The sequence below is a fragment of the Typha latifolia genome, chromosome 5 (assembly GCF_019914945.1).
Source record: "Typha latifolia isolate L0001 chromosome 5, TyphaL0001v2, whole genome shotgun sequence".
NCBI lineage: Eukaryota > Viridiplantae > Streptophyta > Magnoliopsida > Poales > Typhaceae > Typha > Typha latifolia.
This window is the reverse complement of record NC_133090.1, coordinates 15,337,604-15,364,736: the sequence shown is the minus strand read 5'-3', so window position 1 is coordinate 15,364,736 and position 27,133 is coordinate 15,337,604. Positions and strand designations below refer to the sequence as shown.

General features: G+C 37.5%; 3 protein-coding genes across 3 annotated transcripts; 1 reads left to right on the top strand and 2 right to left on the bottom strand.

Annotated features, from left to right (window-relative positions):
• Positions 1-12: 12 nt before the first annotated feature.
• LOC140788255 (splicing factor SF3a60 homolog) lies at positions 13-8,663 on the top strand. Its single transcript, XM_073137435.1, has 13 exons — positions 13-290; positions 385-492; positions 1,019-1,123; positions 3,067-3,209; positions 3,603-3,699; positions 4,111-4,272; positions 4,749-4,820; positions 5,736-5,885; positions 6,088-6,165; positions 7,200-7,328; positions 7,564-7,710; positions 8,154-8,303; positions 8,402-8,663. Exons 1-12 carry the CDS (start codon positions 117-119, stop codon positions 8,298-8,300), a joined length of 1,512 nt encoding a protein of 503 aa, XP_072993536.1. The 5' UTR covers positions 13-116; the 3' UTR covers positions 8,301-8,303; positions 8,402-8,663.
• Positions 8,664-9,198: 535 nt separating this feature from the next.
• LOC140788254 (probable plastid-lipid-associated protein 14, chloroplastic) lies at positions 9,199-13,857 on the bottom strand. The gene is made up of 13 exons (XM_073137434.1): positions 13,469-13,857; positions 13,325-13,368; positions 13,171-13,249; positions 12,960-13,076; positions 12,526-12,708; positions 12,349-12,435; positions 12,168-12,274; positions 11,963-12,050; positions 11,137-11,217; positions 10,976-11,052; positions 10,556-10,691; positions 10,210-10,272; positions 9,199-9,955 (listed from the first exon to the last, which is right to left on the bottom strand). Exons 1-13 carry the CDS (start codon positions 13,661-13,663, stop codon positions 9,323-9,325), a joined length of 1,890 nt encoding a protein of 629 aa, XP_072993535.1. The 5' UTR covers positions 13,664-13,857; the 3' UTR covers positions 9,199-9,322.
• Positions 13,858-14,914: 1,057 nt separating this feature from the next.
• Positions 14,915-24,894, bottom strand: LOC140789612 (histone-lysine N-methyltransferase ATX4-like). The gene is made up of 23 exons (XM_073139380.1): positions 23,571-24,894; positions 23,428-23,483; positions 23,140-23,350; positions 22,193-22,303; positions 22,033-22,101; positions 21,863-21,928; positions 21,672-21,763; positions 21,479-21,571; positions 20,659-20,794; positions 20,235-20,328; positions 20,006-20,105; positions 19,746-19,870; positions 19,246-19,391; positions 19,010-19,114; positions 18,739-18,803; positions 18,317-18,518; positions 17,317-17,403; positions 17,115-17,171; positions 16,937-17,026; positions 16,036-16,122; positions 15,809-15,883; positions 15,619-15,719; positions 14,915-15,227 (listed from the first exon to the last, which is right to left on the bottom strand). Exons 1-23 carry the CDS (start codon positions 24,531-24,533, stop codon positions 15,137-15,139), a joined length of 3,222 nt encoding a protein of 1,073 aa, XP_072995481.1. The 5' UTR covers positions 24,534-24,894; the 3' UTR covers positions 14,915-15,136.
• Between the last annotated feature and the right edge of the window lie 2,239 nt (positions 24,895-27,133).

The window sequence follows — 27,133 nt, the reverse complement described above, 5'->3', positions numbered from 1 at the left end:
ACGTTGCGGCACGATCGAGTACTCTCGTTCTCTCTCTCAAGCTCGTCTGATAAACCCTAGCTTCGTCTTCGGCTCACCTCTCTTCTCCATTTCGCTCGAATCGAAGAGAAGAAGGGATGTCTTCTACTCTCTTGGAGGTGACTCGGGCGGCGCACGAGGATGTGGAGCGGCTTGAGCGGTTAATCGCGAGGGAGCTCCAGCGGGAGGCGGAGAACAACCGGGATCGCCTCTTCCAGAATCACCGCGTCCGGCACATGATCGATCTCGTCATCTCCACTACTGATAAGCTCGTACTCCGTCGCCTCTGTTCATTTTTACCTCCCCTCCACCCCCAACCCGAAGAAATTGATTTTTTTTAATGTTATCCTTTTGTTGGATTTAAAGGTTTATATATACGAGGACGAGGACAATGCGAGGAAGGATGAGATTGCGGCACTTGGAGGACAGGGGGCGAATGGGTTGTTTAGCGCTTTTTACGAACGCCTGAAAGAGGTGAATTTTGTCTAACCATGTAAACAGCAAGTAGCTGATTGCACTTCAAAACATCTCAAAGCAATCGATTGCTATTTTTCTTTCCTTTTATACTCATGTCCGATCAAATTATGTCTTAAGACTATGAGTTCTGCCGATTAAATTTTATCGTTTTTGGGTTTTTTCTTACACTGGAATTACTAGTAGTTCATCCCGCTATAGAGTCTTTCGAGTAATATATATATATATATATATGTATGCATATTTGGGGTCTTCTGAGAAACATCATGCATTTAAGGACTTTTTTCCTTCCTCAAAACTGTAGGCCTTTCTTCTATAAATTTACGTACAAGATCCTTCTGTAATCATCTTGAGTTCATCATAAATTAATAAATCTTTCTATATGCACAGTTGATGTATGTTTTCAGAGATAAAAAGTATAAGCTACTCTAAAAGCAAGTTGATATAACTGTTACTCCAACCTAATGGTGACTGATAGAGCCATTGTTATGCTTTGGCTAAGACCCTGACTTCTTTCTTTGGACAGATTCGTGATTATCATAGACGTCATCCGGCTGCACGTGTTGTTGATGCAACTGAAGATTATGAAGAGTTACTCAAGGAAGAACCACACATTGAGTTCAGTGGCGAGGTAATCATCTGCATTAAAATTGCAAACGAAAGTATAACAGATATTTTCTGGTGCACTGCATTTGGGGTACCAATATCATCTATCTTTAGATTGCAGTCTTTTCTTATATCTCTAGTTGTATTCATTATGGAACTCAGGTCACTCAACCTAGTTCATTGTATGAATCCAATGACAAACTTACTGATAGTCTGATACTAGATTATGTTTTGAAGTTTCAGTTTCGGTTTCATTTGGTTTCGGTTTTGATTCCTAGAAAAATGTAAATTTTAGTCTGAAATAGAATGGTTTTAGCCCATTGTGGTTCAAATTAAATGTGAAAACCAGAAATCTTCATAGTTTCAGCCTTAACCAATGATTTTCGGTTTTAGTTTTCATTGAGCTTTTCCCGGTATTTTTCCATGTAGGGTGAAACTTCACCATGCATGTAGCATGTTAATTATACGTGACATGATAGTGGGTTGCATTTTTCTCTCGCCTTTACCCAGCACCTAATTGTGATGCTCCAGCCAACCCGATTTTGCTGGGAAGATATTTTGATGAGAATGGTATATAAGATCGAGGTGGCTAGGATTATTTTAGGAGACCACAACGTCTAAAACCAACTTTAGATCAATTGAATTAGCATGTAGGGTAAGATTAGAGGGTTGTTAGCTTAATTAAGTTATATAACTATAAAGAGAGATTGTCTTGTTTTAAAATATAAGACTGTAAGTCTGTCAGAATGTGAAATTAAACAGCAAATTGACATTTCTTTGATTCTGAAATAAGTTTTGTAGAACAGTCTTTCAAATTTGGGAATATGACAAAGTATAATATCCAGACTGCAAAATGGAACCTTTACTTTTTATTTGTGTTGGGATCAATCAGACTTGTTTAATTCATCAATTTTTTTCCGAATATGATCAAGATGGCAGCAATAGAAGCATCAAGCAGCAACACAACAATAGACGTGATAAAGAAGGGTTTATATAGGAGGAGAAGAGTGGAGAAGAATACCTAACATCATAGGTGAAAGTATGAAAGTATATATGCCTTTTATTTTTATTTAGAGGTGGCTGGGGGTTAGTTGGTATATCACAAGGTGATTTCGTGTCTGGTGTTCTGTGTTATGAGCTTTGGGGTTTACTTTGTGTATGAGTTTGGGTATCCAATTAGAGAACAATCTAGGAGTTCCCAACTTGTTAGGTTTAGGAGTTCTAATTGTTAAGGAATCAAGAGTCATTTTGAAATACTGATAAAATCATAAATATATTTCAGTAGTCAGAAAGGTGAAAATCTCTAGGGATCACTATGGGGCTCAGTTTCTTGTTAAAATCAGGAAATAGCTTACACAACACAAATTGGACTGAAAAGTGAGATTCACATAATTCCTTATAAAATCAAATAAATAAATGCAGGCATAAATATCTTATTTTTCCTGTTCTAATTGGTTTTTCCACTGCAAATATTTGCTTCTATGTATATTTCTGTGATTATGTCTGTGATTTTGGTGGAAAGATATGGCTACTACATTCCTTTTCTAATCATTGAGGCTTATGTCTTAGGTGACTGTCTTTACTGATAGTTCTTTTCATGTTACCGAAAATAAGACCTGGACAGAAACCTCCATTGTGATACATGTATTTAATTTCTGCAGGATTATATGATTTTGCGTGTAGGATCACGCTGGCATGCATGGTAAGATGTAGGCTAGGGTTCCCTTATCCTTATTTTCACATGACTAGTTATCAAAATTTGTTGCTTTTTTCTTATGTGAGTGCTTCCAAGATCTGCTAGTTATTTGAACAAAGGTTTTCTCTTTTTTTCTTAGATTATGTGTTGGCATATTTGTGTGGTATGCCTAATATAAGCTAAGATCTCTTGAGAAGTTTCATGCAATGCATTTAATGTTCAGCTTGTTTCATTTCTCTCACTGTAACTTATCATTTTGTTGAATGTCATAGGAAGCATTTGGCCGGTACCTCGACATGCATGAGTTATACAACGAGTATATCAATTCTAAATTTGGAGCACTTATGGAGTATACTGCTTATTTGGATTCATTTTCTCAGACATCCAATATTCCTTTCAATCTAAAGCTGACAAGGTTTGAGACTATTTCTAATGTTAAACTCACAGTTTATTGCACCAGTATAGTTCTTAAAGTAGGTATTGAAAGTTTTGTTTTCATCTAATGGATAGGCTTAATATCTTCCAATCATATAACAATTGCAGCTGCTAGTGTACTCTTCTTCTTAATTTTTTTCAAATTTCAACTGCTAAGTATTCTCTTGAGGTTTTCTGTGTCTCCTCTTTATGCTTTTCCCTTGGTGCCTTACAGATTGATGTTATAGGGGGATACTATAATAGGTAGAGATCTCTAAGGGCCATATGACTTTCTGATCTCTGTAGTAACTGTTGACATTTGAGCAAATTGTGCATTGCGTCTTATATTGAAATCCTAAGTACTTTTGATAACCAAGTATCTGTGCAATTGCAGGCAATACAGAGAATATCTGGAGCATATTTTGGAATATTTAATATCATTTTTAGAGCGGACTCAGCCCTTGCAAGATCTTGAGAGAATATTTTCAAAGGTGTCCATCTTTTGTACCCTTGTACCAAATGTGCTCTGTTATTACCAGCTTTGATCTGATTATTTGATGGAAGTTTTCAGATTATGAATGCTAAATGCCTAGGGTACATAGGACGTTTATACATATATACACATAAACATAGTTGACATCTTTTTTTGTTTCCTTTTCTGGTTGTCTTCCCATATATAAGTTGTGCTTAAGGTTTGTCATATTTTTTGTCTTCTTATATTATTATCGGTTTCCTTGAGCAGTTCTTAGACAGAGATGATAAAGCCTCTCAATATCATTTGAATGGGATCTTGATGAACATTTTTCTAATTTAAAGAAATGATATGTTCCTCTTGATATCTACAACATTGGTTTCTTTTTGTTCATAAATAATGTGTCAAAACACTTCTTGTCCTGTTACAGTTGGAGAATGAGTTTGATGAGCAGTGGGCTGATGGTAAGGTTCCTGGATGGGAGAATAATGATTTGGAGAATGGCCATGCTTCACAAGAGTCTGTGATAGATCTTGATTACTACAATACCGTTGAAGAACTTATGGAAGTGGGTCCTGAAAAGCTTAAAGAGGTTAGCAAGTTTATTTTGCCTGTTCAAAATTTCAATGAGAATTTTTATTGTCCAGCAAGCCGATATTAGTCAGATAATAAATTTGTTTCCTTCATATAACTACTTCCATTAATTTATAAGAGCAAATGAGGGCAGCAGCAGCCAAAATTTTGTGGTTTCCATTAGGATGTTCTCTTTGGTGGATCTTCTATTCCAATGTTGGTTTTATCATCTTTTTCATTCTGTTATGACTAATGCTTGAAATGTGATTAAGCTTAAAGGTACATTATGGTGCCTTAATAGTTAGTATGGGCATGCAGAAAATATGTTGGGGGAAGATGCCAGATATTTATTCTTGTAAATTGTTTCTGGATAGCTACCTTATCTATTACATGATTAGTATTTATAAGTTAAAAAAATTAGATGTCTTGAAGTATCTATATATCTTCCTTCTTTAAGGGTTATTGTGTTTACTGAATGAGGAGATTGTTTGCTAGGCCTTGGTTGCTCTTGGATTGAAAGTAGGTGGTACAATTCAGCAGCGTGCAGAGCGGCTTTTCTTAACAAAGGTAATTATGCTGAACCACTTTCTAGTCATATACAACCTTTACTCCAGGTTCATTTCTGTAATTATCTGAACGTACGTTAGTATTTAAGCTGGTGTCTCTTGGTTAGTGGCACTATCTCTCTTTCATTTATATGCCACTACTGACCAACATACATAACCATGTCTGTTTCAATGATATCGAATAGTGCTTCAAATTGATTCTGCTGATCAAAGGATGAACAAGTACATGAAATTTCTCTTATTAATATCTTGACTGTGTTCTTGCTATCAATGGTGCTACTTGGTAGGGTCCAGGTCTTCTAGTCCTTCCTTCAGCTACTGTCAAAAGTTCCCAAGCCAACATATTCGTGCTCCTTTTTTCTGTATGTAAAAAGTTCCAATGTGCAGTTGCTTGGTGAATTATGAATGTATCGTTACTTGTCGTGGTCTGACAAGGCCAATTTCAATAATGTTGATAACAAGTACCTCCCACTCATATATAGTAAATTGATTAAATTCTCCAGATAAGGATAATAAGGATAAACATTTTTAAGTTGTGTGCCAGCAAATTAGAAGATGATGGCTGATGTTTATTGTGCAAGTGGTTTCAATAGTTCAGTTCTGCCTGTGGCCCTGTAGGGTGTATTTTCTTTGAAACAGTTGCAGTATAGTTTTACTTCATGAAATAACACATTTTTTCCTTTTGTTCAATATGCGTGCCGTCCTGCATGTTGTCTCACTCTCTGAGATTACTAGTAACTGGCTGGACTGTGTTTGAGCATGCATATCAATTTACTTGAAGCAAGCAAATTGGTAATCTTAGTATGTCAGAATTTTCTAACCAATGTGTTTTAGGGCCGATTGTAATATCATCTTGTCATGCTCTTTTGGCTGGCATCTGTTTCTTCTCTTAATTACTAAATTTTACGCTGTGCAGCATACACCATTAGATCAAATAGACAGAAAGCATTTTGTCAAAGGTTCACGTACTCTGGTGCAAAATGGAGCACCAGTACAGAGTGGGTCTAAGAAGGCAATTGCTTTGATGGAAGCTAAGATGCAACGACTTTGTGAAGTCTTAAAAGAGGTCAGTTTCTTTTCCTTAGTATGCTTGTTCTGAGAAGACATCTTATTTTGAATATCTACCTTTTAGTTGTGCAGTTTTCTTGTGGTTCCTTCTTTACCAAGTGCTTTTCTGTTTGACTTTATAGACGTTCCTGGATTAGAAGATCTAGTCACTCTATTGTTTATTAGCATTTTAATAAATGTTCTGTGAATTTTCTGTACAGACCATTATTCAGACAAAAGAAAATGTTGAAAAGAAACAAGCTTTGACGTATGAAGAAATGGAAGCAGAGCGTGAAGAGGTAATCGTGTATTTCTCTCTTTGACTGCATATGTCTGTATTGTTTTTGCTTATTGCATGCTGCCCTTGGGAATCTCCTCGATTTATTTGCTAGTTTCTATATTGTTTTAGTTAGATAGACATCCTCAATGCTTTTCTTGTCTGATTGGTCATCATTTTTGGTCTATATGATCATTTGTGTTAAGGAAGATGTGTAGTGGTCAATAGTTGTGCAAAATTCATTCAATTGTATGTGATTGGTCATGTTAATGCAATGCCACTCAAAATCAAGATATTTAGATTGGACTTGATACCCACGTTATCAGTTCATAGCCAATTTTATCTTACGACTGACTGGATGCCCAATCTACCTTACTGTACCACGCAAACAGGCAAGCTCACATAGTTGCTAATAGAAACGGCTTCTTGCATCTAGTTCCATGTAGAGTGCTATTTAAAACTTTGTCTGACTTTGCAGAACATCCATATATAAACCATTTAAAATTCTAAACCATTCACAAAGTAGGACTGTAGCTCATATTTCTCATTGCTTTTATGCAGAACTATTTATTCAAGATTGAGTTACATTTGACCAATACATCACTAGCAATGTAAATGCAGTGCTGAAAAAGAACAAGTAAAATGAATCATTTTGTCGGGTTGGCAAAACATAAAAATAACAGTCAAATTGGAAAGATAAGGAAGAGGTAAAAAATGAAAATGTTCCCAGCTTATTCAATCTATACAGGTACATGAGAAATGCAGAGCTCATTAATATATCAATAAAATAGATGTACAATTTGTCGTCTTACAAAGTAGAACAATTAACAGCAGCTTCAGAAATTGTCTAATACTCTAATGTACCGGATGTGTATGCCATTTAATAAATAGTTGTGAGGTTGATAGTTTTTTAGATTAAGCGGCAGTGCATAATTTATAGGATTATATTGAAATAAGCTGCCTCTTGAGTCTTTTTATATCTTGTTATAGTGTTACACATTCCTATCTAACTTTTCTCTTAAATGTGTGTGGTTATTGTGGACTTGTTTCAAGCAGGAGGAAATACAAGCTGATACTGAAAGTGATGACGAAGAGCAGCAGATCTACAACCCTCTCAAGTTACCTATGGGTTGGGATGGCAAACCTATCCCTTACTGGCTATACAAACTTCACGGTCTTGGTCAGGTCTGCAGTAGTGTGGTGCTGTTTTGCATATTGATGCTGCTATATCCTGTCCTTTCCTTTGTTACATTTATCTGATGAGCATATCATCTACATCCTATAAGCTTCGAATGTACATTGCGAGTTTTGCATGGTACCATTGAGAGTCTCTTTAGTTCAAGAAATGTATATACAGTATGGATGGATAATGTATATTGTCTTCAATCTTTTGCTTGATGAACTACATTATTTTCTTCAGGAATTTAAGTGTGAAATATGTGGCAACCATAGTTATTGGGGAAGGAGGGCATACGAGCGTCATTTTAAGGAGTGGCGGCACCAGCATGGAATGCGTTGTCTTGGTATACCTAACACCAAAAACTTCAACGAAATAACATCCATTCAGGTATATTTTTCTCATTTTCTACTAAATCTTTGTCTAGATTCTCTGTGTGGGGGTGTTTATGTATCTGCCGAGCATCAATTCTGTAAAAGAATATTTTGAAGATAGCATGCTCATAGTTGCTAGTTGCCACATGTTTCAAGGCTTAGATGCATGAATGCTATCCTACATTTATATGCATTTGCACTAGTGTTGCCCGAGTACTCATCTTTCTCTTGCCTTATGTGCTTTGCCAGTGTTCCTATGCATGATCTGTCCCCTAATATTGATCTAATTATTATTATGTAGTCCACATCTATAGCTCATAGATGCTACAAGCATGCAAATCTGTATCTATGTCAGCTGATTAAATGATTTATATTTCTCTGGTATGAAAGAAATTGAAGTGGTAAATTCAACTGCAATAAAGTTGTAAGCTCATGAATTGTCCTGATTTGGATGATCAGGAGGCGAAAGAACTGTGGGAGAGAATACAAGAGCGGCAAGGATTGAATAAGTGGCGGCCAGACCTTGAAGAAGAGTATGAAGACAGGGAAGGTAACATCTATAACAAGAAGACATATGCTGATCTACAACGGCAAGGCCTGATCTAAGAGGTAGTTGCCCTTCCTGAATCACCTGTTTTAAGTTCCTTTCCCTTATATTTGTATATCATATTAGCATTAACACCACATTATCCTAAAACATTCTGTAGGTTTCTTGCATTCTGCTTCTGTCCTCTGGTGGATTTGAGCAGATCTCTAGATGGAACTCCGGGTTGTCGAACTGACCTGCTTTTGGACGCATATCAAGCAGGGAGGGCTGTGTAGCGTTGTATCTTTTGATGGACCAACTTTTGTGATTCCTTTAGATCTGATAGCTGAACTGCTGATGTACCCTTCAAAACATGTAGCTTAGACTATCAAAATTGATCCAATTATCAAATTTTTGAATGAATCCACCAGCAGTTTCTTTCACTTTAGCTGCTTTTATCCACTTTGCCATTTAGTATTAGTAGAGTTGACCCAGCCTGACTGATTTTGGTTGAATGGCAGCAATGGCTTGCTGATGTGTTTAAGTGCGTTCTAGCTAATTTGGTTTCTCTGCTAAAATTCAGCAGTTATGCAGCTGCAGTGTGTTTTATCAGCTAGCTATTTTTTGCATCGAACTTGGATTTTGTGCAATATTTCTAGCGGTGTATCGTGCTTCAATACTCCAAGCATAAGAGAAATGGCCGCAATCTCTTATGCTTCTTCGTAACCTGTATACGAGGTAATGCAAACTATCTATATGTAGGGCGAGTTCAGTTGTACCTAGGATAACAAGAAAAGCAACTCGTAAGAGGATTTACAAGAAGCACACTCATATTGGGTCTACTTCAAAGGGTTAGTCGTACTTGTGTTAGTTAAAGAAACCATAGAAATCTCCATACTCTTCTGGACAAATAGAGATCAAACTTCCAACGAGAATATGAACCTGTAGACATGTGAAGAATAGCTATCTTACGGGATCTTTGATTAGACAAGAAATCATATTAATGAATGTACAATGATACAACCGATAGTGTACAGCTCATGAAAGCAACATTCTCCTCTGGCACCAAAGAAGAAATCTAAGCTTTCGAGCAATCTAAGTTTCATGTACAGCTAGTTGAAGGGCATGATCTAATGAATAGCAGAGCTGATCCATTAGCCCCATGAAGAACCATTATCCTCGAGTCGATGTAAGTCCCACATACAAGTTTGGACACATCAAACATCTCTGGCGGAATTTGAGTCTGGATCTCCTGGAGCACTTTTTTGGCAGTATCAATATTTGGCGACGATTCAAAACTCATTGATACATCAATATCATCCGCTACAAGTTTTACTGTAGGAAGGCTGGATGGTAGTTCCTTCATACTGCCCACCTTCTTCCATGTGCTACCATACAACTTCTCAACTGAAGTTTTACGGGAACCAACGCGTTTCACTTCACTGTCGTCTTCTCTAAAGAAAAATCTCCCCGGTGATATTCTGACTGAAGATTTAACGTGCAGACCTCCGGGACTGCCAGACTTGTCATGTGGCCACTGAGGTATTGGCATAGCCTTGAAACTAATCTCAGAAGCAAGAGAAAAGATGGGGTAACCTGAACCAGAAGCTTGTGTGAAAGAGAGGTAGACGTTGCCTATGAGGACTCTTGGGGAAGGTTGACGAAGTGTAAGCCCTATGTGCCTTCCAGTACAGTATAAGAGGCGCCATCTACCTGGCAGGAGATCAAGCCAGCTCTGCATATATCAAAACAAGCAGCTCAAATGAAGCATAAAACATGTCAATCAAGAAAACATCCAAGAAAAGCTGTAGTACACTATTATGATTCATGAACCACGAGGAAATATTATCATTGTTAGAAGTTTACTGGATAAGCAGACGTACAAATTCCAGCTTTCCCAAATCAAAATCAGAAAATATCTGAAGAAAAAAAAAGTACACCACAATTTATCTGATATTCTAGAAGGATGAGATTGAATGTCAGATATACCTTAGATCTAGGATGGGGGTTCAGAAACTCCATCAATTCAATGAAGTAAGCTATCCGACTACGCTGTACGCAATAAATTAGAAAAAATCATGAGCATCAGAAGTTAAACTTTGTATACTGCTATCTTTATGCTTATGCTAGAGACAGAAAGTAAAGGACAGAGTATAAGATGCTAAAAGAAATGTTAGGGTGACACTTAATCGCCTCAATTGTCCCTCTGCGAGGCTCTCCTTTTTGAGGTAACTAGAGCCTTACCCTCCCAAAACCAAATATTATCAGCTTTGAGATAAATGCAAGGGTAACACTGCATTGTAATATAATTTGCATATGATAGAGGTTCATAAACCTGATGAGGATTATAGATATAATCTTCAGCCATCCTGACAGCAGTAGAACCTAGACCCCACCTAATGACATCCATAGATGAGTTAACCCGCCATCTTGGTCCACATAGAAAGGGGTGCCTCAGAGCATCCAAGCAACTGCATGGAGATACAGAAGAATTGTCATAGCTAGGTAATGCCGAAGAAAAGGTAAAATAGGGGGAGTGCAGTACTGCACATAAAGCAAAGATATTCACTTGTCAATTATGATAGAAAGGAAAGAGAAAATAATGTTCTTAACAATAAGCACAAATTTTCAAAATATTTTGCATGAAAATACAATCCCACTCAATAAAGGACGCATCTAGCCAAATTTGTACTATTAGTGAGATTTTTGTAAATTGTACTAATGGTTCCTGTTAAATCATGCAAAAATGTCTCACCTTATCCTTTCAGAAGACTTTGTCGCCAGCATAAGTGACAAAAGATTCCAACCTGCACCCCAATTCCTATCCAACATCTGAAGTAGAGCAAAACAACCACATAGTCAATAAAAAATAAATTCTTAGTATGTTGGAATTAGAGGAAGGGGGTATATGATTACTTGGAGACCAGCATTTCCAGATGGAGAATTTCGGCTCAGAACTGGCAAAAGGAATTCACGTAAACATGATGGATCATTTCCCTGCATGCATACAATATTTTTGTGGCTCCATAAATAAAGAGAAATGGATATGCAGATAATCAACAACATGGATGTCAAAAAGAGGACTATTCTTCATCCGACAACAGTTAATCCTTGTTCAAGCTACTCTTCTACGATTTAAAAGATGATTCCATTTAGTATCAGAATTACCAATCTTACTAAAAAAAAGGATTTAAGGTCTTTTACTACTTCAATCAAACGTGTGACCAAACTCTATTGGGATAGATAAAAATTACAAAACTTGGCACTTGTTTCTGGGCCAAAGATAAATCACAAAGTCTTTGTAACATAAAAAATCTTACTTATCTTTCCATATAATAATTTTCCTTAAGCCACCAGTTGTTCATTTTTCCAATTTTAGAATATATGAAGTAATTCCTTGAATAGCTCTTACCAAAACAAACAGATAATGTATTAGTGTATCTTTAAAACAGCCTCAGTTTATGGAAATGGCATATGCTGCCGACGAAAATCAGATTACATTCTTGCAAGTAAGTAATACTCCTGGTTCTTGAGAACGAGTCAAATCATATAATTTCAGAGTATTAACAATCATGCAAGTGCTACAACTAATAGTTGCTACATAAGTCAGGAGCAGGCATTCAAAATGTTTTCAGTTTTCTTATGCAAGAAGAATTATAATGCTACCCAACAAAAGAAGGAACCAACTTAGGAGCTACTTATATGGGAAAAGCAGGTTATTCAAATGAAACTAGGAACAGACCTTAGTCAAGAAAGTCTTGAACTTCAGAAAAATGGAAGCGTCCATGAGCTCACTTAACACCAACTTTGCCATGATGAAACCAACACATCTGGGAATCAGCAGATATAATTTTCATTGCTTGCAAACTGGCCCAGCAGAATTATTCATGCACTATTTTATAGTTTAGATACTTATTGCTTTTAACAAACCTGGTTTTCCATCTTACCTCATGTCAAATGCAATCATCATTTTTCTCCTCTCGGTGTTGCCCTCTAAAGCATTTTCACTTGGACTCTTGTCATGGAAATCAACAGCATTTCCAAGAATCCCTACCTATCAAGAAAAACAATTATACATTGTAGTATAAAGAATAGATTTGTTAAAGAGGTAGATGGAGACTAGGTTACTTTGACATGTCTGTCCACTGGGCTGATATGAACATTCTCGAGCCTCAACTCAGTATGGGCCAGTCCATGGCTGTGCAAATAATTCACCTGTAGTTCCATAGACATCGTTTAATATGAATTCTAATGGATCAATGGGAATTCTACTGCTGCATTCAGGAAATCATTGGAAATGCTTACACCAATCAAAAGGTCTCTCATCAAAATCCTCGTCAGGCGCAGCTGGCGGGTAACAGCAGGACCTCCAATCGTGTCATCTCCCACCCTCCTAACCCATTCTTCATCCAATGCCAGTGTTGCTTCTAATGTTGGAAGCCAATCAGAGAGCTGTAGCCAGTGCCTCAAGGAATAGCTTCCGTGGTACTGCAGAAGCAAAACAGAACACCGTGTCAAATATTTCTTTCTCAGACTATTTTCATGAAAACCCACACCATAGTCCACAGCAGCAAATAACCAACCCGTTTGACATCAAATATCACTAAATCAAAGAAGAAATCTTGTCGAGAGAGCTTCACCATATCTAGCACAAATTGTTCAATCCAACAACTATCTTCAAACTTTCTCATTCTTTGGCTTAATGACAAAAGAAAAATGTTGAACAAATATAAACTAACCCCATGCACCAAAATAAAAGGGCCATCATTGCCGCTGCCTATCTGAGAGACGTAGCCATGAACTTGCATTGCATATGCGTCGTACATAAACTGCCGCCGGGCAAGCTTTTTTAACACCTAAATAACACCACAGAAACAAAGTCAAACGCTTGGGTACTTCAATTATTACACATTCGATGAATTTATTGTATGAATCCAATCCAGCAAACACCTCCAAGGCACGCAGACCTCTGCGCTTCGCCTGCGTACTAGTCAGCTGCCGAAGCACCACCCTCGAATTATAAAGCGGGCTGAAAGGAATTCCAAAAATCTCATCTTTACCTCAAACCTCAGCAAATTGGTTCGAACACGAGCTACTGACTCACCTCTCCGCATCACAGACCGTGGCTTCAAACATCAGTTCGTCCGACTGCACTCCACAATCCATGCATCCAAACAAAATAAATAAATAGAGAAACCAATTCAAGAACTCAATAATCAGAAATACGAAACGCCAAATCAAGGCGCACCCTTCCTTGAAGCCCAACGCTGACATGATCCGACACGGCGAAGTCCGACATCCTGAACTTGAGCACGGGGGACCCCACCTTGTCCTCCGCCGTCTCCGACGCCAGAGAGCACCTCGCCGTCCTCCTTGAGAACCGCGGCCGCAGCTTGCAGCAGCCGCCCGATGCCGGAGGGGCGGCGATCGCGCAGAGAGCCATAGCGGAAGGGATCACGTTAGGGTTTCAGTGGAGGAGAAGGGAGGAGAGAGTTGGGAAGGAGGGCGGTGAGCGGACCGCATAAATAGAAGGAAGCGCGAGGGAGTTGCGTGTAAGAGAGCGGCGGCGTCGTTTCTCCATGAGCTCTCCGCGCGTCCACCTCACTCTCTCCGCGGGACGTGGGGACGAGAAATATCTCGTACTCGTACTCGTACTCGTACACGTGCTCAATTTTTCGGGTTTTGGGTTTCGGGTTTCGGGTCGCGTAGAGGAGAATGTGATAAATCTACATCCTTTTCAACAAGCGGCAAATTAAGAATCTAAGGTTGACAAAATAAGGACGTTAATTAGGGACTTCTCATGTTATTATTAAAGGAACTTTTAATACCACCATCTTTTATTTATAAAGAATCGAGGCAATCTTTTTATTTTATTTTAAAAAGAACGAAAATATGAATTCCTTTAGCCCAGTTTATTTCAAAATTTTTTTTCTTATTATGAAATACAACTCTTTATTTCATAATAACAACTCAACATCATAATAACCCAATTTCAGAATATAAGTATTATTCATCAAAATTACATCTTATACTACAAATTAACTCAATTACTAATTTAACCTTCATATCTATTCCATAAATTTACTTTATATTAAATCAAAGAGTAGTCATAGCAATTTTATAAAAAATAATTTTTTATATTTTTATTCACTTTAAATCACATCAAAAGTAATTATTACATTCTTATATCAAAATACAAGTAAATAAAAAATAATTATTTTTAAAATAAAAACCTTATTTTAAAAATAAAATAAAAAACTTATTCTGAAATTGATCTTAGGAATTTCTGAAGTGAACCGTAAACCTCGAGGCCTTAATTGATGAAACCATGAATTGATTTGTCTAGCTTGTTATGCAAGTTGCTACCATCGTACAGTTTAAAGATCAAAGATGGTTCCTCTCAAATGAAGTGGGCCTTTCACAATTTGTGGTGTAGGCGTCTGCCCAGATGTCAGTATAATATTGAAGGCCAGCCACATAGAAAGAATAACTAAACAGATATGGTTCCGCCACTCAAACTATTCAAATAAACTAAGGAATGCACACTCATTAGTCAGTCATCAAGGTACATATCCTACCACAGTACTTAATCTCTAGAAAAAAAAAGTACACATCCCAGAACATAAGCATTTCTCTCTGAATTTCCAATAACTTCAGTAATGAGATAAGATGGAAGAAACAAGTAGACAAGGAAAAAAAAAAGAAAGAAAATGATACATTGATTGAACAAGTTAATACATCAAATTAATGCTATTTACAAAGAATGGAAGCCTCGTGATCTTGCGCTCTAAATAAATTGAAACTTATTTTAAAAAATGGAAAATTGGAGACATGCTTAAAGATTATATAGATGGGAACCCTGATGAAGGGTATACAGGATAAGACTATGGAATAATCGATTAGCATTTACAGCAACCTAATTCATAAATTTACGGCAGTTTGGAGCTTTGCAGAGGCAGGGGACTTTGCGTTCATCACCTTCATCAGGGTCAAATAAATAGTCATAGCTGCAAAAAAGTAAATAGAGTTGAGGTTCCAAGTTAGCACAAGCAAGCTATCTACGATTTCAGGGCAATAAACAGAGACATTTTTAGGACAAACATATAGATGCCACCTTGGTTCAGATTAACCATAGAATACCATCTACAGTCTCGTAAACAATAAAACTCTTTAAAATCTTTTAAGAGCATATTTTCCCCCCAATTTCCGTGTGCTAAAGATCTACTACTTGTAAACCAGCTATATGACTAAAATTTTCCCCCTTCCTCAGTCTCAAGAAGATGATAATATAATTAGGTTCAACTTGTAAAGATAAGAATTGTTGCACAACTTCAAAACTCATGTGAACAGAGGAATATGCCAAGTGCATGTAAGAAACTAATTAGTGCTTGGACATACGTTAGCTCATCGCCAGCACAAACATTTGTCTTTGCTATTAAAACAATCCGGCTCTCGTCATGGCCCACACTCATAATCCTTGCATAGCAATTGGGCATGCACTGCATCCAAAATAATAGAAGTTTCTTCAGTATTATGAGGAACTCCTTTTTAAAGAACTCAATGAGAAGTCACAGATATGATGCCTTACAGAATGGTTAATCAAACGTGCTATGTTTCCTTTATCAGTAGCATCAACTACTACTTCTTCGCTTATTTTGAAAAGCTGTAGTACAGAATGAAATATAAGAAATATTGAATTATGAAATTTTAATATGCATTACATAGGAACAAAAAAAGGAATCCGAGAGCCGCATCTATGAACAGCAGTCCACAGAAAGAGCAAACATGGCAACAGCACAGGAAGAAAAAACTCACGTAACAATCTTTTCCTTCCAAACGGTAGTGTGCCTCCCTAAGATCTGCAACACTGCGTCTAACCTGCTCACCACGGTACTCAATGACCTGATAACATGTTTCACTCTGTTAGCTCTATTGCTGAATCAGCGGGCACCTTTTGAAGTCCATACAAGATTCTATAGCAGCAATGCTAGCAGTATGCCCAACTAAATTTGCAAATCTAACCACAAACAAGATAGTCCACAGCAAGAACATAGTCATACAAAGTACAAACTACAAAGAGAACAAATGGAATCAAGGAGTAACACTGTGTTCATTCCTCATAGTCCAACCAATACCTAATTGATTTCATGTATGTCCACCTCATTCTTGACTGCAAGCTTACACATAAAATAATTATAAATATCTCAGTAGTTATATATGTGTTCTTGAGACAAGACCACGTGGGCCTTTAAGACATGTAATACAGAATATGATACGCTAACATAACTGTATGGGTAAAAGTAGAAGTAAAGAAATATGTATCAGGTCCCTAAATCATCATTGAAAGCACACTGAAAATTGTAACTTTTTGGGACAAATAACCCTCTTTTTCCTCCACAGAAAAGCGATAGTGCTAATAGTTCCCAGTTTCCAATAGCAAGAGGAGTTTCTTTTTACCCATGAATAGAGAGTATCCAATCCTAATTAACTTATCTGGTAAAAATAAGACATGAAAACATGTAAGTGCTGATGCCATATATCTATATTCTATACTACTAGATATGCATACTCCATTCCGCAACAGAACTAAGCAACCCTGCAATTATTTGTCTTGGTATCACAAGGCTACAATGATCACAAAGACATTAAAAATTGATAGATGAACTAAAAACATTCTTAAAAAAAGAATGCAGTACTTTAAAATTTGCACCATTACCATTTCTCCTTCTTGAATGTCTCTACGAGCAAAGAGGCCCCATCCATGAATTCCAGATCTTCCAAAACAAACTCTACTTTGTTCGGTTGACTTGAAAAGAAGAAAATGGAAGACTTTCAACCATATAGCAATAACAGAAGACATATTAGAAAATGTGGATGGATAATTAGTTGCTTACTTGTAAATAGTGAAGTCGCTCCTTGAATGTTGCAAATGATTCAGGATCCTTTTCCTCCTATATTGCAAGAAAGAAAAATTCCTGTTAACTTTTCCAATAGAATATCATAATCCAGAAAGCAGAAATTATAAATAGTGAAGAGGGAAAAAAATACCCTAGGTGTATTCAGACTTCCAAATCATAAAGAAAACAAGAAAATTACCCTCGGTGCATTCAGACTTTCAACTTCATCCAGAGCATGATAACGAGGTCCCCTTACTCGGTGTGCAATGGCCCCTTCTTGCGATCTCTAAATAGCAGAGAAGCAAGTAAGAAATGTTACCATGGCATTACATCAGGGAACAAGTAAACAGGAATTTGCCTTCAATTAAGTGATTTGCAAAAACTCATAAGAATAAATTAAGAACAGTATCACGGTATAATGACATTATTTTATAGTATATAACAGTCCATGTGGGTTGGGTCCAGGTTACGCTGAGCTGTGCCCAGTGTGCCTTAATCTGGTTGCAAACACATCCAGAAAAGCCTGAGACCCTTCTGTTAGGCCCAAGCCAAAGCAGGCCCAAAGAAAGACATAAGCCCAACTTATCAACATCTCGGCAATTCCTACCTTTGGGTACCATCTGTCCATCTCACTGGTGCCTTCCCTCACCCCAGTAGAGAAGTGGAGTTTTATCAGTGAATGATTTTGTGTGTCAGGCAAAAATGTGATTGAGCTGAGTGGAGTCCAAGGAGGCCTTGGGGTTCCACACAAGCAAGATCCTGATTTCTGAATGGGTTTCAGGACCACCATAATTAGTATGCTTTCATTTTGGCCAAAAAGTGTAGACCATAATGGGTCAATTCCTATTAGTTCAACCTAGTCTGGCTCTGTAGAAAGGAAGCCAACACCTACAACCCCAAGGCAGGCTAAAACCCTTTATCATACCTTTCTTAAACATACCACACTCAATAAATTCAGAAACAAACCATTGGCCGAGTTGTCCTATGAAGATGGTTATTGAAGGCATAATATTTTTGAGATGGCATATTATGTTTGCAATTTCAGGATACCAATGTTGTACAATCTGAGAAAATAACAGAGTAAGAAACTAAGAATAACCATTGAACTAATCATTTAATGAGACAAACAATATGTTAGACCTACTTGAGCTACATGTGATACTTGTGCAAGTCTTAAAATTACCCAAAGTAGTGCATACCTTAACTTCGATTCTTTTATAGATCATACACCTTGCAGCAGATGAAGTTTCCAAACTTTGAGCAGGTAATGTCTTATCCTGGAGGATTTCTTTCCTGATTAACCTTGAACCTGTCTGCTTTTCCTTATGTTGGAGCAGCTTTTTGGAAGAAAACACTCCTACAGGAGTTTGTATGATTAAAACGTTATCTGGATTTGGAGCCCTGCAAATGAAAATTTGGAAAACTGCAATCATTTTCCCTTGAAGCAAACATAATTGATGCATATGCTTCATGTAGATCACATGAAAGTAAGAAAATTTTTTGTTCCTGATATAAGTAAAAACTAAAAACAAATGGATAAGGACAACATTGATAAAAGTGGGGCTGAAATGTGTAACAGTACACATAAGTCAACACCATTTTACCATATTAAAAAGCTTACCGGTGATTTGCACAATATGAAACCATTTTGGTAATTTGTTTTCCATTTTTCTCCGAGCAATGCAACTGCATTAAGCCACAAACCTTTAGTTTCCTTTTGTCAGTCACAATCCCATCATTATCAAACTTAATCTAAAGAAGAGGAATGTACAACTTCTCAATTAGATAAAAATTAAAAATATAAGCTTAAAAATGATTTCCAAAAACTGATATTGATTAGTATTATTATCCTTATTATCCTAGGAGTAATAAAATTCATCAGCAGCAGTTACCTCCATTCTATATCCTGCTCTTGATGCACACATAGCATGATAATAAGTGGAGCATCTGTAGCATTGGGTACACGAACCATGTATTTGCCTACATATGACACAAATCTGGATATACATGTGAAATAGACCAAGTCAAATCCATCATAATTGAAGAAGAAAGATAAAAAAAACCTTTGCAGATAGAATGAATAGAGATGATATATATCAATATATGTCATCCATAGTCATATCTCAACCTTCATAAACGTCAACGGTGCAATGCTCAATATGCCAATAGCAGGCTCCATAATTTCATCATTAGCAAATGAGACTTGAGATTGAAACCATGCACACGTCACATGGACCCATAATGTATCAATATCTGTTGGTTTCAGAGCTCCCCCTAAAGGAAATTTTATTAAGGCAGTTAGTTTCAATTCTTGAAACAAATATAAGCTTATAAAATATGTAGAACAAACATATATAAAGAATATTTATGGACTTAAGCAGTTGACCAGTCATCTAAGAGTGTAGAAAATTATGTCTGTGCTTATGCTTATCAATCAAAGATGATTAATTCTCAATCCGAATTGGACTATAGTGAAGTAGCTTAATTGGATGGCTCAGTTTGGGATTCTAGATCTAAAAGTATTCTACTATCCATACAGTAAAAAAGCCATAAGAAAGAATTATAGAAAATCAAACATCATATAACAGATAAGACAAGCTGTAAATAGACGATTTCAGGAGCCCATACCTTTTACAGGACAAAGGCAACATTCCCGTTTTTGTTGAGGTGTCTCGCATGCCCGACAAAGCCATGATGTAAAATCTTGTTTACCCCTGACACCATAGCATTCCTGGTGGACTGCTATTTGACATCTGGATATTACAACCATATCATTATGATTAATTGTGATATATTCTAATTCAACGTATCAACATGATAACAAAGCAAGGCAAATTACCATGTCTCCAGATAAGAAGCACATGGTATGTCCAGAGGATATGTATTACCTGTTACAGATAATGATTTTGTTGTAGTCCCAGTCTTCAACCCATCTACAGATTGCACATCGTTCAGTTGTCCACTTAACATATACAGGATCATATGGTTCTATAAAGACAAACATTTGCAACAATTGTAAGCTAACTAGGAACATACTTATCGACTGAAAGAAGAATGTTCTTGGCTCAAATGTCAAAAAGAATTTGTCTAAATAAAATGAAGCAGTAGAAGATGTACCACGCAAGGAGGCAAGTAGCTTTTGTTTCTTCATTTTTGGAGATGGACGTTTAGCATGGTTTGAAAGACACATACTAGCTTGATACTTATCTACCTGGCAGTTGAATTACTTGACAATTAATCCACATATCAAATTTCTAACAATGTCTACTAAACCACCAAATGCAGAAATAAATCGCAACTCTGACAGTTAAATGAGCTATATATGGAGACAAATATGTGGAATGAGAATAAAATGGAGCTATCAAATCCATGAAACATGTATAGGTAATGAGAATATTCTTAATATGTTCAGAATATGAACTTTGTCATTAAAGGATATGTAAATAATGTGGAAATGCCGAAGAGAAAGGGTAAAATGAGTGCAGGAAAACAACAATTATCTGGATCATTGTTTAAAACCATATAGGGAAGTTGTACAAACCCATTTTCCCAATGGCGTCATGGTACTTTTCACTTTAATACTGGACCTCCAATTTTTACTTTTGCAACTAGTATGCCGCTCCCATTCATTATATGTAAATTTCTGCCCCTTGCAAGGCCCGCAGCAACATGAAATCCTGTCTTAGATACACAAATTGTAAGGATGTAATCAAAGTCCTCTTAAGATGGACAACTGGATGAATGTAATACACATAATTCCATTAAGTTAACTAAAAATAGTTCAACTGGCTGATGCTCGAATCTAGCGTCAGCCAAAAAGCTACTACTTAAAGGAAACTGCTAAATGTTTCATTGCCATTGAAAACAAGAAACAAGTTAAGGTGCAGACTCACATGCCAAAATAATCTCATTCACCATAGGTTATGTTTCACACCAGTTAAGATGTGAACAGCATGAGCTTGATTTCTATAAGCATGAACCACGATCAATATGGTTTTAACCTAAAATAGAGGAAATATCAAAATGCCTAGCTCTATCCCCTTTCTGTCCTTTCTATACAAGTTAGGCCTAAAGGCCAATAAGTAGTCCCTACCCATTATAATCATTTGCATCTTCTGTTAACTTTAAAAAGAAATTAAAAATGACGGAGCTATTTTACCACTTGTTCCATGCATTATTTGAAATGAATGAAATTGTCATAAAGTCAAAAGCCAACAATAAGTTACAAGCCTACGTTCAGTTTCCATCATTGTAAGAGCAAACAAAGTACGCAATGAACAATGGTGCAATATTCAGCTTAAGAACAGCAGACTGTATTTAGAATATTTATGTCAGTCTAATTCACAAAGTATTGTGCTTACAACTCTTGCTCTGGTAGGTATATTCCTTCCATGCCAAAGCAACAAACTGTAATCCCATCTAGTGGATTCTCTTGCCAGTTGTTATTATCACATCTGGACAGAAGACATGCAGCATTGGTCACAAAATCCAACTTAAAATGAAAATCTTATATGCAGGCAAAAGGTGTGGATACTAAGCAACTGGTTTATGTACCTCACATGAGGGTGCCTTCTCTCTTTATCTGATGAGCCAAAGCCATACTTTACCCTGCATTCAGGGCAATGATAATCGATTCCTTGAAGATCCTACGAGATTATAATAATCTGTTAGTAAAACTCCTTCTCCTGACATATGCAAGAATATAATTATGTCATAGAAAACAAAAGGTTCACAATGAGCCAAACCTTAAGCTTGCGGCACATTTTGTCACATTCTGCATGAATCCAAGTTTGACATCCATGACAGCGTACCTGACACAGTTTAGCCCAAAAACATTTAAATACGCTAAAATTGTTACTTCCTACCTAGAATGAAGTATTACAAAATTACTCCATTATAATGCAGATTGTCTTACCCATTTCTTGTCATCTATATTATCCCAATCCTTCTTACATATTCCACAAAACTGTTTTGACCTCAAAAGCTGCAATATAGGCAATTGATATGATGTAAGCATTGAAAATATTGAGATATAGATAATTATCAAAAGGGAGATAGTTCTTGCATGTTCAAACCTTAGCACAGGGTCTACACACTAATTGTTCCGTATGACAAATTATCTTTTTTGCAGCTTTGATTGGAAGGCTTAACCCACAACTTTCACAATGGAGTCCTGATTTATCAGCCTAGAGATATAAATACACATGAATGAATTTAGTATATGAGGAACTTGGTTTCCTCAGCAGAGTTAACATTCCATACATGCAATAAAAGAACTATAGAATGCAAGCTTTTATATTTACTTCAAATTGTTTGAAAGCAAATTAGCTACGCATAACAGATCAATAGAGGAAGAAACTCAAGAAAGCTAAATAAAACCAGAATTACAAATAATATATAGAAATGTGTTAAATGAATCAACCATATGCAAATAAGTTCCTTACATAACGAAGAAAAATATAAATAAATTGCAAAACATCAGAAAATTTGATGCAGTTCAAACAAGAGTTACAAAGATGAGAAAGAAAAATTAAAAGCCTGTTAATAACCTTCAAGATAAGTCTAAGCAGCCATGTTTTCATTTCCAAAGAACTCTTAAGACCAAGACATTATATATTCTATAGTAAGCAAATTATATTGTATGACTCTACGTGGAACATCTCTAATAAGCGAACACAAACAATAAAGACTTAATAATGACATATGGTGCAACACCCTATCTCTAGGTTTCAAGAATGAGACTCAATAGCAGAATAAAATTTTGTCACCTAATGATATTAAAAGTTATATAGTGAAAGTAAAGGTGCAAACATGATAGTCTGAATTCTGAACAAACCTAGAAGCTCAGCCAAGAAAATGCCAGATTAGGCTTAGGCCTTAGATTATAAAACCTGAGCTAACAAAAACTAAACTCTTAAAGCTTAAACATGCTAGGTCTATTAAGATCAAGCCTAGCATAATTAAATAATAAACTCGGTCCATGGTAGGACAGCAGATAGAAATAAGACTTGTGGTTACTTGCCTGAATCTGTGATTGACATTCTTGTTCATGATTCGAATCAGTCGCCTCCTGTCTGCCTCTTGGAAAAGACCGACAATCTGCAGATTGCCTGATGGTGCTTGTCCCATCTGCCTGAATTCCTAAGAAACCATGCTCAGCTAAGAAGGCCTCCTCTATAGCCAGCCGAAAATCACTAGGCTTGCTCCTGTATAACTCTGTCTGCCCCTGAAACCTGAAGTAGAATTTAATAATGTTTTAAGCCTAAGCCGCAGAGAATTTCCCATCATACAATTTAGCAACATCACTAACCTGTCTAAATAGTCTATAAATGGAAAAACCATCCCCTGCTTCACCCATGCATACTCCTGCTCCCAATTAATTACCCACAATCAGTTCATAGTTATAAAAATGAATAACCACAAATACTGTAATTTCAATCTAACTAGATGTACCCTCTCATTTCCATATTCAGAGTACCCAAAGAACATGACATGTATAGCTTCAGGAATGTCGGGTTGCATAATTTCTTCAGGAGCTTGCTGCATTGGATCAACAACCATTGCAGGCCAAGCAGGATATCTCTTCCCCAACTTGGCCCAGACGATATCACCATAAACAAACTCGTGCCAATGGAAATCCTTCCTCCTCTGTTCAGCTCTCTCCTTTGCTAATCTTCTTTCAAATGCTATTTTCTCGGAATAATATCTCATAAACCTCTCCTCCAGTCCTGCAGAGCTCTCATGTAACGAAGTTATAGTGCTCCGGGAAGTCGAATACTTCCTCGAACTGAAATTCCTGCACGCCCGATAGCGCTCTTCTTCATCAAGAATTACCGCTGAATTTGACAGAATTGAGCTAAACTTTGAATCTTTATAGATTATATCTTTATTCTTCGGCAACATTAGCTCAGGTTTGACTTCAAAATCAGGGTCAACTGCCTTTGCCTTGGGCTTCTCCTTCTTCCACGGGTCGATGAGGACCGAATCATTAAACCTAGACGGAAGCACCTGAGCCCTACCTCTCGACGTCCGCACCACCGGCGGCCGGACCTCCAGCGCCGACGACGACACACGGCCCCTCTCCCTCCGGCGGCTATTCATGGATTCCCATTCCATCTCGCCGGAACAGAAAGAGACCTCAGTACCCCAAGAAGACGCCGCAGCAGCGCTGCAACCCTCTTCCCCGGCAAAACCTCGCTGGAATCCGAAGGGCACGTAAGGAATTCCCCCGGCGTAGACTTCCCCAAGAACCTCGAGCGGAAAGTCCCCGCCCTCCTTCCTCCTCTTCCGCCGCCTCCCCCCGTCCTCCCCATCGTCGTCGCAGACAGCCCCCGCCGTTGTATCCGCCGCCGCCTCCTCCGCATTGCACCGCTTCAGCGTCGGCATATGAGCCCTCTGGCTCCGCTTAATTATCATCTCCGAGACCTCAAGAACCCTAATTTCCACCGCCGGGAGCCCCAATTGAGATCAGACACGAGTACCAGATCCCAAATCCAACCCAAGATCCCACGAATTCCCGATCCAAATTGGGGTAAAAAAAAGAACCCAAGAAGGAGAAAAGAAACCCTAATTCCCCAAATAGAATCTGAGTCGACGGGCTAGCAAGAAGCGGCCGCGGGAAGAATAGAAGAGCGAGAGCGAGAAAGAGAAAGAGATCAGCGTTTGGTTCTCTGTTCTAATGGACTCCAACTCCTATGGAAAATAACGGGAATAAAAAAATGTAATTCTTTTTCTTCTTTTTTTCATTTTCGCCCCGCCCCGCCCCCATCTTTTCTTCGACGCAAAGTAGCAAATTCCGGTAATTATATTTCTTTTTCGGGTGTTTTCTCTAAAACAAATGCGTGTTTCCTCGTGAATTTGGCTACCATTTTGTGCCTATAATTTGTGCACGGTCTAGTGGCGGTATAAAGTGTAGTGTGTGATCGAGTCCAGGGAGGAGATGGAAAGTATAATTTGTGATTGCGTGAAGAGGAATCCAGGGTGAGGTGCGTTCCCATGGATTTGCCTTGCCGTTAGCTAAGGTGGTGGTGATGGTAGTGGAAATGGCTAATAGGAGAGTTGCAACTGGGTAAAGAGATCGATGGGTTTGTTTTCGAGTGCAGAGTGCTATTAGGATTTTATAGAAAATAGTTGTTGTTTTATGGTACCTTTTTGTGATTTTCGGCCATAAATGGTGCGAAGAGGAGATGGGATGCGAATTCGAAAGCGTTGCCATGGAGGTAGCCATGGATTATTTTAGATTACCGTTTTATGTACTAATTACAATGGTCAAACTCAAAAATGGAGTCGTGGTTGATGGGGTTGTTAGTTTTGATATCTAGTTTCTCTTCTATTAAGGTGGAAATTGCAAATTGTCGATGTATGCTGGGAGTGGGGAGGAGATATGATTGTGAATGTTTATCTTCACAGATATGGCTAAGGTTAAGCATGGTTTCGGCACGGTCTAGATCAGTCTTGGGTGTAGCTTGTGATCCAAACAAGAGGAAGAGAGAGAGAGAGAGATTGGTAAAGGAGGTGGAAGAAATTGTTTAGTATGTGTGCTTTGCTTGAAGAGGTTTTCATCCATGGTGATGGTGGAAGCTAGCCATTGATGGTCTTTCGAGCAAGAGGAAACCAGTCAGGATGATGCTGATGATGGGTTACAAGGGTTGCGTTTCATTAATGTATGTTTGTGTAAAGGAGTTCTTTTTCGTATTCTTTATTTCTCATATCAAGGTGGAAATCCACCTCTCTTTTGTGTTCATGAGATACTACGAGTTGTTGGATTTTATCTCTCTAGTATTTTTCGGTTGCTTGATATGGTCAGTCGTGTTGTTTGATCTGGGAACCAATTTAGTTAAGGCTAGTAGGAACACACTGTTCCAATTTCATCTTCTTCTCAGTTACCATATGCCCATGAGCTTCTAATTGATTCTGGCATGGGGGCTAATAAGTAATTATCGTGGCAATTCTTTCTTTTTTTTTCTCTCTCTCTCTCTCCCTTACCAAAGCTCGAGTCGATCCGTTTGGTGCATCCCGGATCATGATCTTAGAAGGTTCCGATGCCGCCATCCGACGACGGCAGCCGAAGCCGAAGCCGGCCACCGTTTATCCGCCGCTCCGGTCGACCTCTTCTTCCCCTTTTGGGTTATTTTACTAGCCTTGCAATAGTCCTCCTACCAGGGGAAGAAGAGATCATCTAACTGAAGCCTTGTATAGCTAAGCTCTTAATGTGAAACCGTGGAAATCTACAAGCAGAAGTTACTATTTATTCAACGCCATTAAAAAAAAAAAAGGGTCAACCTTTGCAAAGAGCTCCTTCCATGAAGCAAGGAGTTAGAGATGGCTCCATGAGCATGAGCAAGATGGCAAAGGAGTAACAGGATGAGAAGAATGGTTATAGCTTCGCCGCAACATAATGTTCACAAGCAACTTTGCAAAGGGATATATGAATAACAGTCATTTTTCTGGATTCTATTTTCATGGCATATTAACTAATAATGACTGCAAAGTCCATTCGAAATTTTTGTTAGATTTGAGATCCAATAGTTATAAGACAAATAATGCCTGGCTATCGTTATTTCTCTCAGATCTGGTCGCATGAAAGACCATACCATGGCAGATATGGATAACATAGAATGGTACACTATAGACTATAGTGCAATTAATATTTGGAAGAGATTAGGATACTTCGCAATAGGATATGTAAAAGAATTAATTACACTATACTCTCAACTATAGCATATTTTTACAGATCTTTTTTTTTTAATATACTCATAATGGTGGGGACTTTTGTAATTTAATTGTATTTAGCTATTAGATTTAGCACATAAAATTGAGTGCATATGTTTTCTATAATCAATGGACATTTTGTTATAGTAGAATGCATATAATTTACATCCGCGTTTATTATTATAAATTTTAAAAATTAAATGCAATTAAATTGTAAAATTCCTCATAATTTTTTTTCTAGATAAGAGTAAATTGATCACGTAACAATCACTTGATTTTTATTTAACAATAAAATCTAATTGATA

What these genes read in the sequence shown, in the direction of transcription:
- LOC140788255 (XM_073137435.1), top strand. Translation starts at nt 117, where the DNA reads ATGTCTTCTACTCTCTTGGAGGTGACTCGGGCGGCGCACGAGGATGTG. An exon ending in TCTCCACTACTGATAAGCTC is followed by an intron (nt 291 to 384) that starts GTACTCCGTCGC and finishes TTGGATTTAAAG; the next exon opens with GTTTATATATACGAGGACGA. An exon ending in ACGAAATAACATCCATTCAG is followed by an intron (nt 7,711 to 8,153) that starts GTATATTTTTCT and finishes TTGGATGATCAG; the next exon opens with GAGGCGAAAGAACTGTGGGA.
- LOC140788254 (XM_073137434.1), bottom strand. Translation starts at nt 13,663, where the DNA reads ATGGCTCTCTGCGCGATCGCCGCCCCTCCGGCATCGGGCGGCTGCTGC. An exon ending in ACGGTCTGTGATGCGGAGAG is followed by an intron (nt 13,250 to 13,324) that starts GTGAGTCAGTAG and finishes AATTCCTTTCAG; the next exon opens with CCCGCTTTATAATTCGAGGG. An exon ending in ATGATTGCATTTGACATGAG is followed by an intron (nt 12,051 to 12,167) that starts GTAAGATGGAAA and finishes GCTGATTCCCAG; the next exon opens with ATGTGTTGGTTTCATCATGG.
- LOC140789612 (XM_073139380.1), bottom strand. Translation starts at nt 24,533, where the DNA reads ATGATAATTAAGCGGAGCCAGAGGGCTCATATGCCGACGCTGAAGCGG. An exon ending in GCTACTTGCCTCCTTGCGTG is followed by an intron (nt 20,106 to 20,234) that starts GTACATCTTCTA and finishes TTGTCTTTATAG; the next exon opens with AACCATATGATCCTGTATAT. An exon ending in AGCGACTTCACTATTTACAA is followed by an intron (nt 17,027 to 17,114) that starts GTAAGCAACTAA and finishes CTTCTTTTCAAG; the next exon opens with TCAACCGAACAAAGTAGAGT.